Here is a 14,908-nt window from a genome sequence, read left to right as displayed (position 1 = left end):
TCCAAAGAAAACATTGCCAAGCGATAGCTAATCTGAAGCTTCAAAATGCTAGTTTTAAACCATACCTCAGAGTTTTCTGAGCATGAATTCAGATACGAATTTGTAAGGTTAGGCTGCACACAGTGTCATGGGCAGCTGAATTGTGTTTGCAGTTGCTGGCTACTTTAGATCAGCTGACCAGTTTCCTAATTTTCTTCCTCTTTCACTCACTGTAGGCCCCTTTGTGGATGAGGGTGCCCACAAATTTTATTTGATCTTGTTACACCTCCGTTCTGTTCTGTATGTAGGTACACACACACTCTGATGCCGTCTCTCTCGTTTTCCCTCTCTCTTGCATAGAACAGCTGCCACAGAAAGCTTTTGAGCAAAAGTACTTTGAATTATGATTTTGCTATGATTTTCCATAGCTGGTAGTTGTTCTGTTGGAAGAGGTTGGTACTGTTCAAGAAATTCTCTAAAAATTACTCTCTTGAGTAATGGTAGCTGTCTCCCATCATTCACAATAATAGTACACCAGAGAAGATAGTCTCTTCCGAAGTAGGGACTCATCTCAGTCATTGGAAATGGTAGGAAGTAAGTAGCTCTTTTGAAAAGGTAATCTAAGGGCAGTTTGTGTGTGGGGGAAGAACAGTTCATGTTTAAAATCCTAGCCTTTTTCCTTTTCTTCCTTTTTTCCTTTACCAAAATAAATCTTTGTACTGTGACTAGATCATACCTAATCTAAACACATTTCTACTGTGTTTGAAACAAACGGGAAGTTTGAAGTGTTGGAGTTACTCTTTTAAGATCTTCTGATGTTTAAAATAAACCTCTGACACGTTTTATAAGATTCCCTGGGGTGCCCATTTTGAAATAATTGCAAGTCCAAGATTACTCGATTCTGTTTTAGAATTCTTAGAAAATTAATTCTTTATTTCAGGAGACAATATTTTCCACTGGTAAGGTAGAGATCAAATATCTCCTGTTAATGCAAAGCTCGAATTAATCTTCAGCTATGGTGCTACAGCTGACATCTCAATAATGAACTAACTGCAGGAGGAAAAGGGTCTGTCAGCCTACTATCACAGCAAGCTTTGAGAGCATTCATCTCATCTCTTCTGGGGTCATATTCATATATCTTGTTACTCTCTTGAAATACATCTGGCTACAGTTCCAACATACTGAGTGATATAAGAATATGTGATGCAGCAGTCTGTGGAAGTGTAAGATGCAAAGCCTTTTTAGGTGATGAATCTGTGGGTGGATAACCTTAAAAATCAATAAAACCTTCTGCGTCCCTCGAATCGTGATGGACTGTTCCTTGCTTAGGCTTTGAATAACTGATGCTACTGCTGCCGCTACTGCAGAGTCTCAGTACAAGATGATACAGTGGTTGGAGCAAGGCATCGACTAGCAGAGCTGCTATTTTAAGCAAATCTTATGTCTGTTCTTAGAATTTGTTATCTGAATTGTAGCTGTTGATGGGGTTTTGGGGGGGGTTGGATTTTCTTTTTTTTCTTTTTCTCTCTGTGATTTAGTCTTCAATCCAGACTAAACAAGTGGCTTGAAAAGGAAGGATATGCAATGGCAGGAAAGTAGTCCTCAAAGGCTCAAGCAATATTTGCAAGTTGCTTGTAAATACTGCATTTCTTTTTTGGAGACAGCCTCAGCTCATAGTGCCCTAGTTACAGAAATGGAAACAGCTGTTAGAAGGAAATGATTAAACAGAACATTTTAACTTTGTAGGAAGTTTGGCAAGGCTGTCAACTGAAAGAGATGACAAATGCAGAGCCTTGTCCTCTCTATCAAAGCAAAGTTCACAAGTTTAAATAGATAGTTTTTGAAATACCGGTAACACCTCAGAAAGTGGCCCATTTTAAAGACAAAATACTTGAATATCTAGAAGCCCAAATTATAGTAGGAGTTTCTGGGGAAGATGGGGGGAAGGGGAGGGAGCTGAGAGCTCTGAAGATAGATTTAGTGAAGATACTGTATAAAACTCTCTTGATTTTCTAACAGTTTTTTTGAATGAGCATAATAGAAAATGATCTAAAATTAGCTGACAAATACTGTAGGAGCAGAAGGCAGAGAAGAGGGCATTGTCATATGTGATGCTTTACACAGTAAAAGAAAATGTAGTTTCTTTGCTGACTCCACCTAATGCAAGTCCTAGGACAGCACAGAGATATTTTCTCTCTTCTATTTTTGTAAGGAACTAGCTTCAGCCATCTCTGATCATATGCATAGAAATGCAGCATTGTTACTGTTAAGCAGACTGAATCTAGTGATAGGGACAGAGTTTCTTTGAAGAAAAACCCTAGAAAAATCCAACCACAGGAGTAAATTCGTGATGAGAGTTTACTAAAATTGTGCAGCTGTTTTGCAGATAAATAATAAAACCAGTCCATGGAGAGAATGGAGGTTCATGTCATGCCCAGCGAGTATGTGTTGGGGAACAATGAGAGAAGCTTTTGCATGCCATTGATGCTGAAAACAGATCTCTGAATGATGCTTCTTCCTTTATGGACCGTTTGTCTGGAGTTCTTAGGGGAATTGCAGATGGAAAAGGGGCTGGAGATGACAGCAATGACTCTGCCCCATGGGATGCCTGCTAAGTGTCATGTTATGACATGTTATATCCCGTGTAAAGGATTTCAGTGATAAAGAACATTACTTGATTCTCAGATTATTACAGCTATTTATGGGGAGACCAACTGTCAAACTGATGATACTGCTTACTGCTGTAATGATATCTGTCTCTCTGATGTCTTCATGGCTTTCTTAGCTTAGGCGTCCAGTTGTCACCTTTCTCGGGGCAGGAGCCCGCACTCTCCCTGGCGACAGGGCTAGAATTGTGCTCCCATACAGTTTGCCACATTTGTCCAACGAGAGCTGGATTTTGTTCAACACCTGCAAATTTATGGTTTCTTGAATATAAAGAAGAGTTAACTTTTGGCCAGGCAGCTTTCAACAAATGCCGTTCGTGCCCCATCGAGACAGCGATGACTTGATGCAGCGAGCTGCAGTCTCCCTTCGTGCCGAGCTGAGCCGGCGTTGCCTGGCTGTAAGCGTGCAAGCTTGTCAGCTCCCTGCCGGCATCTGCTCCAGCAGCCAGGCGGAGGAGGCCAGCGGTCATGGGGCCTAGCTCGTGCTGAGCTACGAATGTCTTCTGAGCTCTCCTGAAGCACGTGGGATCAATGAATGGCATTTTGAAGGGCATGAAAACGGAAGGGTCTGCTGGTCTGTGCAAGCAGCCCTGGGAATTGGTAGCAGTGGCTGACTAGGGAAGCCCAGATTACGGAGTGGCAAAGAAGAAGCATACTCCTGTGCTGAGCAGTGCCCCGTTCAGTATGTGTACAGTGCTGATCACCTTTCAGCACTTATTAACAGTAATTTAGGAGTCTCTATGCTTTTAAGCCATCATCTCTTTCACAGATATGTCATATTGGATCTCTTTGGTTTTCTTTTCTGCTTGAAAAATCAAGATCTACCAGTCATGAGAGTTCTGTCTTCTAGGTGCAAAAAGATATCTTAATTATAACACTGTGGCTGAAAGTACTATATTTTAGTAATTTCTAATAAAGAATTTTTTTTTAATGTCTTTTTTGTACTGGACTGGAGTTTGGGGAAGCTTTGGATAGGTAAGTAGCATCATCAAAGCAGTGAGGGATACTGGTTCTTTTGTTTCTTTGTGTTTAAGTGCCCTCTGTTTTGAACTTCCCATTTGGTTGGTTAGAAACATACGGTTATCTATAATTTAAAGCTAAATAAAATAAAGAGATAAAGAGATAAAGAGATAAAGAGTTGTTACCTGTGCTTTCAGTCAGTTTGAGAGGACTCAACTCTGAAATTGCATAATATCTTAGAAAATCAAATTTAAGTATATGCTCTCTCTTCTTGCAAAGATTGATAGCACTTAATTGTAATGTTTTACATGAAGAATAGGTCAGTTATTGTTTCTCCCTTCCAACAAATGAAGGATGAAAAATTTAAGCACAGATGACAAAGCCTTTATTGTTAGGTTATTATTCTTTCATATATGGAGTATGATTAAAAGTATGCTGCCAAAGAGGGACCTTTTTATAGGTTGATAGTATTGATTAGTATTTGAGATCTGTCAACAGCAGTATCATGTTATGTATAAGAAAATCTAATTGAAAATTATTAATTTGGAGCTTTAGTTCTGACAGTGAGAACATTTCAGATATTCATCTCATATCATAGCAGAAATTGCTTGACCTGAGTAGATACCACAAAATCATGTTTTAATGATTTTTTTCCTTTTTTCATCTTTTTTTTTTCACAGTCACATGACACAATCAGCCACATTTGAAGACCCTCGAATAGAGAGCTGCCAAATCACCCCTCCAGCCCCTCGGAAAGTGGAAATGAGGAGGGATCCAGTGCTAGGATTTGGTTTTGTGGCTGGTAGTGAAAAGCCAGTTGTTGTACGCTCAGTAACACCAGGTATGTTTTCTCCACATGATCCCAAAAGCAGTCTTGGCACTTCTTAGTGTCAAACACTGGCCAGACTGCCAAATGAGAGAATAGGTGTAGCCATATTGCTAGAAAATTATAATGACTTCTATTGTTTTCTTCAAAGACAGTGAATTTATTTGTGAGTATTAAAAATAATTCTGTACATATATTGACTGAGGACTTAATCTACTGAGATCAAATATGGTTACAAATGTGAGTACTGTTAAAATATTCAGGCAGAAGAGGTAATCATGAATAACAGGTTTTTAAGCCTTACATTACAGAGCAGTTTCCCTGCTTGCACTCATTTTTGAACTCTATATAAATTTGTTAACAAAAAGCGAGTTTTAACTTATTGCTCTGAGCCATTTCTGTTGTTTGACTGAAAAAAATTCACCCATTTCATTCAAGAAAAGATGTTTTTCTCCCTGTTATGTTTTACATTGGTTTGATGCCACCTTCATTGCCACAGAAATCAGTGTTTTCAGGGGGTGTATTAAGCTGTGAGATTAAAATGTATGTATTCATCATTCTTTTTATCATCAGGTTCCCGTGAGGAGATTTGGATTCTAACTTTTTTGGAAAAAGAGGGTGGTGATGATGATTCTTTTTGAATGTATACTTCTGTATAACTGTATTAAAAAAGCCAGTTCAAAATAGTCCTAAACTTCCTATTTGTAGTGAAAATTAGTGAGGTTAGCGTTTATGGGGTCCCAGACCTGGGAATGCTCAGTCTCCTGAATAGCGGGCTCTTGCTCTTTATGCTTGAACGCTCAGATGTTATGTAAAATTGCCTTGGAGCTAAGGACAGGACTTTGACTTTGCTCCTATTCAATATGTTCTGTAGAGCCCCCTTAGAGAGCAGAGGAGAGGCAAAATCGACTATGTAAAATTCTGATGTCATTTACCCATGTGTGTGCATTGATTATGCTTGTATTGCTTGCAGATGGAGTGAGTGTTGTAACTAATATTTGAACTAGATTCACACAGTTCTTTTCTCCCGAGTTAGCATTATAAACATAGCCTTATATTAAAGTTCAGTTTGGAAAAGGTGTTTATATCTATTCCAAACAAACAGGAGGAAAGACGTGTTCAGAACAACTTTCTTCTACATGGATCTGTATCCGTTTATGCTGGATTTGTGAGTGACGTAAAGTTTCCAAATGAAACAGAGGAAAGGAACAGCATTTGCTCAATTACTGGGTGAATTGTTTCTGACACTGACTTTTTTTTAAGACTTTAACTTCACAATGGTAATAATTTTTTAATATCATCACTGCAAAGTTTAAGACAAAAGGCTTATGCCCACTTCTGGGCATTTAAACTCATTCTGAGAAGCAAAATATTTTCTGCATTTTATAAAGCGTAAATTTAATATGCATTTTAATAGTGTCAGACTCCAAAGCACATGTATTCAATTACCTAGTTATAATAATTTGACAATCTATATTTAGCTAGAAGTGTCAATACTTTTGGATGTATCCCTTAGAAATTCTTTTCACCAAGTGGAGGGAGTCCAGAGGAAAACAGACTCAAAGACTAAGATACAGAAAACTTTCTGTCTTAAGATTGAAAGAAGGTTTGTTTCACCTAGACCAGAAAAGTCTGAGGAGAGACCTGCGAATGACTTTCAAATATGTAAAGTGATGTTACAGAGAGGAAGGGAATAGTATGTTCCCCAGTGCTGCTTTGGCAAGGGCAAGAAGTTATGTGTTGCAACAAGGAAGATCGGGTCTAGACACTGGGGAGAAGACTTCCTAATTTTAACAGTAGTTAAACAACAGGATCGTCTACAGGAAAAGGAGTCTTCCTCAGAGGTGATCCTACAAAAAGATTAGACAGATACTGACCAGGAATGAGTAAGGTATGGTTGATTATGCCTTAAAGGGTGGATTAGGTGACCTTCTATGGGCCCTGCTGGCCTATTTTTTCTATAAGTGTGACTAACCCAGAAAATCAAGTCCTTAGTTTGAGGTACCTAAATGTGGTTTTGGAACCTAACCTGAGGAACTTTCGTAGAAACACCTAAGCCACTAACTTTCAAGATTTTGCTAGTGAGGAAGTACTGGCCTTGTCAGAAGAAGTATTAAGTGTTAAATATGCCATTAGTTGAAGAAAAAAAACGCATAGCATATGAACAATATTGTGTGTGTGTGCATTTACAATGGTCTACTAACTTGTGCTTTTTTTTCATTTGTCTGTAGGCGGCCCCTCTGAAGGAAAGCTTATACCAGGAGATCAGATCATAATGATTAATGATGAGCCAGTCAGCACTGCTCCAAGGGAGAGAGTCATCGACCTTGTCAGGTAGTTGATGTCCTGTCACTTAAACTATGAGCCCAGTGGCTTATTGCCTGTGCAGTCATTCAATACTATAGCAATCTTGCCTTCTCATGGCTGAGAAAATAGAAAATAATGTTACTTTAGTTATAATGAAGAATGGTGAAATATTTTAGTATTGAAATGAGATGTCCTCATAAATATCCTCTGGGTAGCTGAAAAAAATATGATATTGGAGCAGCTCCAAAATAGTTGGGTATCAAAAGAAGAATAATATTTGCCCGATATTCCTTTTTGGTATGGATTGTTGAAGGAGTAACTCTTGGAGCAAGGCAGCTCCATTCACTGTTGCTCTATTGCTTTTTCTTTTTTTTTTTTTTTTCAGAAATAAAGTGTCACAATAGAGAGTCAGGTCTGTCTTACATGAAGAGGAGGGAAAAGCAGGTGGGATGATTTTGAGAAAGGATAGGTGCATGTAAATGGTACATGTTTGGTTGGATATATGGTAGGTGAGTTTGTATGAGAAGAGCAGGAAGGCCTATGTAGAGATGAGGTAGGAAACAAGACAAAAGAGACTGCGAAGGGTGTAGGAATGGAAAAAAAATGAATGTCTGTAATGGGATGCAGGAGGAGAAAAAGGACAGGGGACCAACAAATGCTCAGAACGTAAAAAAAAAGGTGCAATGTGGTAGACAAGCTTTGCATTTTGAGTAACAGCAGGTGTTAGAAAGCACATTGCATAGAAAAATGATTGGCAATTCAAAATTTAAGTATAAAGATGATTATTTTATGGTTAAATTTCAGGAGCCTGGTCACTGGAGGCCAGTTTGGTTTTTGTATTTTTCTTCTCTTTGGTGTAAAAGTCTGAATTGGTGGGTCTAGTTGGTTCATGGAAGATGATCAAGTTTTAACTGTGCATGTACTTCTCAGAACTGGTAGCTGTCTATTATCAGTGTTGCCCATGCAGTTTGAAAAGTCATATTTGCTTTCAGAAATTTAGTCAGGAGGTGCTGCTGTGATAGTTTACTCTTGCAGATCATAATTTGAGCAAAAGTGTACTCAGTTTATGGGGCATAAAAAGCCTATTCAGCAAAGCAGTAAAACTGCCAGCAACACCGATGTCTTTATCTGTCTTTATGTTGTGCAGCTATGAACAAAATCCATACATTTTCAGATTTTAAAAAAGTGGTAACCAGCAGGTCAGCTAACAGAAACACAACACATTTTAGGAAGGGACTTTGACACTCTTATTTATGTAATTAAGAGCCCTCAGGAATTAAAGGACCTGCCCTATTCCTATTAAATTCATATCCTATGCTCTGCATAGAGTAGCAGCATAAGACCCACCAATGGGTCTTAAACTTTTTTGATATCTTTGTTACTTCATAAAGTCATCTGTTACAGTCGTCATTCTTTTCCTGATTCTTTGTTATGTAAGTAATCAGAATCAAGATCTCTCCCTCTCATTCCTCTGTTGCTAGCAACGTATAGTAATAACAACAGGAGAAAAAACTGATTAAAACTGAGACAGAGTGGGTTTACTGTGTGACTGATTCTCTGCCTGCCTGCAAATGAGATACTGAGTAAGAATGTAGTCCTTCCTAGTCATGTTAACTCCACAGGTAGTGTCTTAGCCAACCAGCTACAAATAAATCAATTAATGTTTACATTCCAGGGGAATATTTTGGTGGCACTTTTCTTACACTGTAATTCTGCCTCTGCTCTCGGAATATATCTGCCTTTGGGACTTCGACAGAGTGAGATATATTGGGATTGTACATTACAGCATTGGAAATGAAGAGCTCTCTTTTAATTCCAGTGGGGACACCTGGAATGATTAGACACTGTAACTATACAGTCCTGAACCATAGCAGAAGCAATTCTTTACGCTGATGAAGTAATACATCCCTTCTATGTAATAGGTTTACTTATGGGTAGATGCATCCATCACCCTGCAAGCAATGCTTGCTTTCAGTTTGCAGTGTGGATGGAAGCAATTTTGAAATCTTGTTTTCCAGCTAGTAGGAAAATATCTATGATCAGCAACGAGTATGTCTGATAACTGTAACGGGCATTATCAAAGGATCATAAGAAAACTGAGGTGGTAGGGAGTTCTGGAGATCATCTACTCCACTATCCTGCTCAAAGCAGAGCTACTGTCAAAGTTAGACCTGGTTGTTCAGGGCCTGTCCCATTAAGTTTTGACTATCTCCAAGAACAGAGATCACACAGCTGTTCTGGGCACCTGTTTTGGTGCTTAACACTAGCATTGTGATTTTTATATATATATGTATGTGTGTGTGTGTATATGTATGTGTGTGTGTGTGTATCAAATTGGAATTTTCCTTGATGCAATTTGTGACCTTTACTTCTTGTCCCACCTCTGAGAAGGTGGCTTTGTTCTCTATAACACCTGTAGTAGGTAGTGGAAGACTTAGATTCCTCCCTTAGCCTACTCAGATTAAACAAGTCCTATTTCCATAGTCTCTTCTCCTATATCATGTGCTTAAGCCTCACAGCCTTCTTAGAGGCCCTCTACTAGAGCCTCTCAAGTTTGTCAATAGCTTACTCACAGTGGCGGAGTCCAAAACTGGAAACAGTGGTAAAGCTCCAGCCTCATGGGGAGTGGACAGGAATAATCACTCGACCTGTTTACTGTGTTCTTGCTAATGCAGTCCAGTATGCAGTTAAGCTTCACCACTGGGAGGGCACACTGTTTGCTCATGTTCAATTTACTGTGGACACCTAGACCCCCACATTTTTCTGTGGAGCTGCTGCCTGGCCCAGTCAGGCCTTACTCTGCAGCACTATATGAGGTTCATTCATCCCAGGTACAAGACTTGGCATTTGTCCTCATAAATCTCGTAGGCATTCTGTCAACCACTCCTCCAGCCTGTCTATGTCCCCCTGAGCAACGGACCTGCCCTTGAGTGTATTGACTGCTCCTCCCTGTTTGCCACCTACAAACTTGTTGAAGATGCACTCTGTCCCACTAATCAGGTCACTGATGAAGGTGTTAAATACTAGTGGTTGCAGGGGGCCAATACTAAGAGTAATGTCACCAGTAACCTGCTGAACACTGCCGTTTTAGCCTCCAGTCCAGCCAGTTTTCCACCCACCTCATAGTCCACCTATCCAATCCATAGCTCCTCAATGTAGCTTTAAGGGTACTATGGGAGACTGTGTTGGAAGCCTTGTTCAAGTCAAAGTAAACAACATCCACTGCTCTTCCCATATCCATTAGGCCAATCATCTCATCTTAGAAAGAAATTAAGTTGCTCAAGCATGATTTGCACTTTGTAAATCCATACTGGCAGTTCCCAATCTCTTTCCTGTCTTTCTTGTACCTGCAAATGGTTTCCAGGGAGATTTGTTCCATAATTTTTCCAGAACTGAGGTAAGCCTTGCTAACCTGTAGTTTCCCAGATCCTTTTTCTTGCCTTTATGAAGACGTGAATGACATTTGCCTTTTTGCAGTCATCAGGAACCTCCCCCAGTCACCATGACATTTCAAAGATGATGGAAAGCAGCCTCACAAAGACATCAGGCAGCTTCCTCAGCATCCCTGGATGTGTCCCATCCAGGCCCAGGGACTTGTGTGCATACAATCTTGCTAAACAATCCCTAATTCAGTCTTCCTCTACCATGGGTAGAGTATGTCTCTCCTCTCAGTTCTGCCACTAAGCACGGGGACTGGGGAGGCTTGGAAGTCAACCTTACCAGTGAAGAACAAAACAAGGCATCAGGTACCTCAGCCTTTTCAGTGTCCTTCATTAGGTTGCTCACCACATTCAGCTGCAAGCCCTTATTTTCCTTGGTGTTCCTTTCACTAATGATGTGCCTGTAGAAGCCCTGCTTTTTGCCCATCACATCATTACATTGTAATGCAATATTTAATTGATTTCCAAGAAATTTTAGCAGGAAATTTACTTATGAGAACAGTCATGCTGTAAAAGGAAAAGAAAATGGAAAAGAAAATTTCTGCTACACTCTATTTTAAATTCTCCCCTAAATTGATTCATAAAATCAATTTGAGGAAAAGATTCAGAATTTCACCAAGAAGGGTATCTGAAAAGTGACAGGTTTTTTTTCATTACAAAAGACTATGTCCCTAACCAGTATGTTTGCTGTATTTTTAAATTTTCCATAAAATAAGTAGAAGCATTTTTTTTCACATCAGTTTGTTTTGCTTTAGTCCCGCTCCTATTAGCTCTAAACTCATTTAGAGCTTTTTACTCTTATGGTGTTAAAAATAGTTAGACCAGTCTTTTAAGACAGTCTCTTTTGCGTAACAATTTTACTACATCAAAATGCCAGAACATAAAAGGGAACACAAAATACAGATATTTTCACAATATCTTTTTCTTACTTTTTAATATTTTAATTATGTAACTAGAGCATGCCTTTTAACTACTTATTATTGAAAATAAGCTTCCTTAAGTAGAAAACTGTATTAAAGCCACCTCTGCAGACTGCAGGTGGTAATGAGCAGTAAGCTGGTGAAAGATTTTTTTTATTATTATTTGTTTATTTATTTATTTAAGAATTGAGGGGGGCTGTTGTTATCCTAGGAGGTCTGAGACCTAGAGGTTATCGGGGATATTCATTATGAGTATCACCTGTAGGTCATTCTCATTCATCTAATTCTTTTGGTCCTGCTTTAGTGGCAACATTTAATTAGCATTCAAGTTGTCCTTTGAAAGCCAAGGTTACAGAGATACAAATACAGTATGGTTTGCAGACAAACTACATAAGCACTCATTATTCCTGGTAATGTTCAGTGGCTTTTGCACCATATTGTACTCTACTGGGCTGTTTTCAAGCAGAAACCCAGAAGTCATGTTTCCCTTACAAAGACAGGTCACATTTATGAGAGTCACTGATGGCTGCATTACTGAAGTGTTGCATTCAAGAAGAAAAGTTATTGAAGTTGGGAAAAGAAGTTTTGTAAATGCATCATTAAAATCAAGGCAAGGAGCAAGCAAACAGAATATTCAACAAAGATGATGTATTTATTTAAAGTACAGATTTTTCATCATTGTAACAGGAGGTCCTTATCTTATTTTTATTGTATTGCTAATACAGATTCTGTGACTTAAAGCTTTTCACACATATTTAGTAATTAGTTTTTTCTGTTTAAGAGAAGTGACTCAAAAAACTTTCTGAAATAACTCTTGCTTTGGCAAGTTAACTTTTTTTGTCGTGAAGGAGGAGGATTCTTTCAGTTTTACAGTAGCATTTCTGTTTGTATTATCATAAGACTGGAGAGAAAGAACCCTCCAGGGTTTCAGGATGCATGTTGTGTTTTAAGTAATAGTGTGGATTTAATCAATACTGACCCTTCTCAGCATCGCCATGGAGTGGATGACGATTCAGTTGCTGCCATTGGACTCCATGTGTTTCAGGGGACCAATCTGCTGTTCCTGTATCATCAGAACTAAATGTAGAGCAAAAATGAGCTTGGTAGCAGTGCCTGTCATCTTCCTGTTCTCATAGAAGCTGTAAATATCAGTTTTCAAATGTAATTTCTACCTCCAGACTATTTCATATACTGGATCAAGCAATTTTGGTGAATTTAATATTAAAGATAGTCTTTCTTCATCAACATCATAGAGGAAAAAGCAAGTATATTAAACCATTAGCCATGAAACTGCTTAGCAACCGAGAATCTTGAAACCTGCTTTTCCTGAAACGGCACTCATGCAGACATTTTCACCTGAAGGTACTCAGCTATACTTCCAGTTCAGTATATCCAGAGGCTATAGCTTTCAGGCTTTGACACTGTGAATTAGTAGTGTTTTGTTTAGATACATATTGCTGAACAGGGAGACCAAATTCTCTGTAGTTGGTAGGATTTTTACCAGTGACATCAATAGCTACCTAATCAGCTAGCCTAAGCATAGAGCTAGGAGTCAGGGTGTGAGAACTCAGTCCCCGGCTGTCTCAAGGAATGTTATTGAATATATATCTTCTACTTTTGGGGGTATTTCTGCACCATATTTTAGAGACAACTTAGTTTAAACCAACTGCTACAATCTAACTGTGATAGCACAGATTTAGCCTTGTCTGATTTGCCCTTTTTCTTGGCTGCAGTAGTGAGGTGCTTCCATTACCTCAACTAGTTTACTTAGAGCTAAATCAGATCGCTCTAAGTTTTAGTTATTAATCTGTAATACGCTTTCAAAAGTGTTTGCCCACCTTGTCAGAGTTCTGTAAGATTTAAATTGAGGTAAAAGCTATATAGAAATATTACTTGTTATTTTTAAAAGCAGTACCAACTATGGAAATTGTTTTCTTTTTAATCCATTGTATCTGTGAAAGCACGCAGTCTTATATCCTTGCTGCTTTCTTAGCAAAGAGTTGGCTGACACGATCAAGACAGATTTGGGCTCAGTAATTCAAATGTTCAGAGTGCTCAGAACTTAATTTATAAGCTTCTTTTCGTGTTTACCAAGGTAGATACCCCCTAATGTTAGCAGGTTTGTGGTCTTTGAAATTCCACAGCTTGATGTGTCATCCAATGGAAACGTTGTATCATCAGCCTACCATGTTACCCTCTGGAAAGAGAAGTCACCCATGCTAAATTTCAGGTCAGCTGTTCCATAACAAGTTGCTTTATGGTAACTGAGCACAGTGCTAAGGACAGAGATGTGGAACAGCTGTGCCCAAAACCCAAGCAGCTGTACAAAATGCCTTCTTCAGATGTGAACTATCAAATGTAGCTCTTATTAGCTTGTTCTGACAAGCAAGATTACTGCTTCTCATAAAACTAAACAATAGTATTGCCTTGTCTGCATGGGAGATTTACTTTGAGGTCAGATGTACTGATGTGAAAGTTTCAAAGTAATTGTTTCCTTATAAAGGCATACAAATTAACATCCAGCTTTTATTTTATTATGAATTAACCCTTCCACATGATGGATTTCCTCTATATTGCATACTGTGCAATAGATATTGATCCTTCTTTGTGCTGTGGCTACAAGCAGTGTCCATCATGGGATTGTTTCCTCTTGGGATGGTAGCAGAAGGTGCCTAAAAACATCATGTCCAGTGTTTGAGGAGGGGAAGGGGAAAGAAGAGATGTCAAAGTACAGACATCTCAAATTTCCTCACTCCTGACCCCATTATCAGTCTCTTTTTGGGTGCTATTTCCAAATCAATAAATGATTATTTTGGAGAAGACAGCCTTCCACATCATACTGTTGGTACTTGAATATTCTGTGGCTTGCGTGGATGCCTTGAGCATGTTACTACAGGACAGCTACAGCTATACAAGACAAGCGCTGTGATATGGAACAGTTTAACCAGCAGAAAGAAGAAAACGAGAGGGAAAAGAAAACAACTGCGAGGGCTTCAGGAGCTTGCTTGGAAGTGTTGCCTTGTGCAGAATGGTTTCTGGGCTTGGAGGAGAAATATGGACTGATTGGAGAGGATCATGCTGTGAAATTAGGATTGCCAGCAAAGAGTGACTGTAAAGGCTGAAGATGACAATGGTGCCTTCACCATGATGTGCACAGAAGTCACAGAGCACATTTGTGCTTGCAGGAGTGTGTGGCTGTCCTCATCAAGAAGTTTGCAGCTCCCTCATTCAGCCAGTCGGTTGCCAATTGATTCAGCATATACACATCAGCTGCTGAAGCTATCGTCATGGAAAGGATTGCCATTATTGAAAAGATATGATAGTTGCATGAGTATAAGGCCTGTGATGCTTGTGTTATACCTGAGGCATTTTGAAATACCTTTGTCTGCAAGCAGAGGCTGTATTCTTGCTATTTATATTTGTACACCAGATCTTGGCTACAAATGGGTGTTTCTTTGGGAATGGACACAGTGTTAGGATTTTCAGCAATTCTGACCTTTTTTCCTTAATGAAATATGGACAATGGTGGCATCAGCCTTCACTTTTATCCTGAGACCATGCTGGCCATTAGTATCATAGAAATTAACTGGGTGTCTGTTGCCTAAATAGCTTCAAGATGACAGAGAAATGTGTTTTTAAAAGACTGAAAGATAGATGGCAGTATCAAGCAGAAGGCAAGTAGTTACTGTGAATTATACCCAAATGCTATATGTTCTGAAAGATAGACCACAAAGGTGGTGTCATGAGCTAGCAGGCAGACAGGAGGGTTTGATTGTTTTGCAGGTTGTCTCTTGGAGCATTGTGTCTGCT

General features: G+C 39.1%; 1 protein-coding gene across 3 annotated transcripts in view; it reads left to right on the top strand.

Moving 5' to 3' along the window:
* The window catches only part of FRMPD4 (FERM and PDZ domain containing 4), a 314,384-nt gene that overhangs the window by 234,967 nt on the left and 64,509 nt on the right, over nucleotides 1-14,908 (top strand). For all 3 annotated transcript variants that reach the window (XM_026117225.2, XM_064500344.1, XM_026117239.2), the window contains 2 exons: nucleotides 4,286-4,446; nucleotides 6,663-6,765. In XM_026117225.2, coding sequence (XP_025973010.2) covers nucleotides 4,286-4,446; nucleotides 6,663-6,765 — 264 coding nt within the window. The remainder of the gene's footprint in view (nucleotides 1-4,285; nucleotides 4,447-6,662; nucleotides 6,766-14,908) is intronic.

This window comes from Dromaius novaehollandiae, chromosome 1 (genome assembly GCF_036370855.1).
Source record: "Dromaius novaehollandiae isolate bDroNov1 chromosome 1, bDroNov1.hap1, whole genome shotgun sequence".
NCBI classification, from domain to species: Eukaryota; Metazoa; Chordata; class Aves; order Casuariiformes; family Dromaiidae; genus Dromaius; species Dromaius novaehollandiae.
Note: the sequence above shows the minus strand (reverse complement) of the source record. Positions and strands in the feature narration are given on the sequence as shown.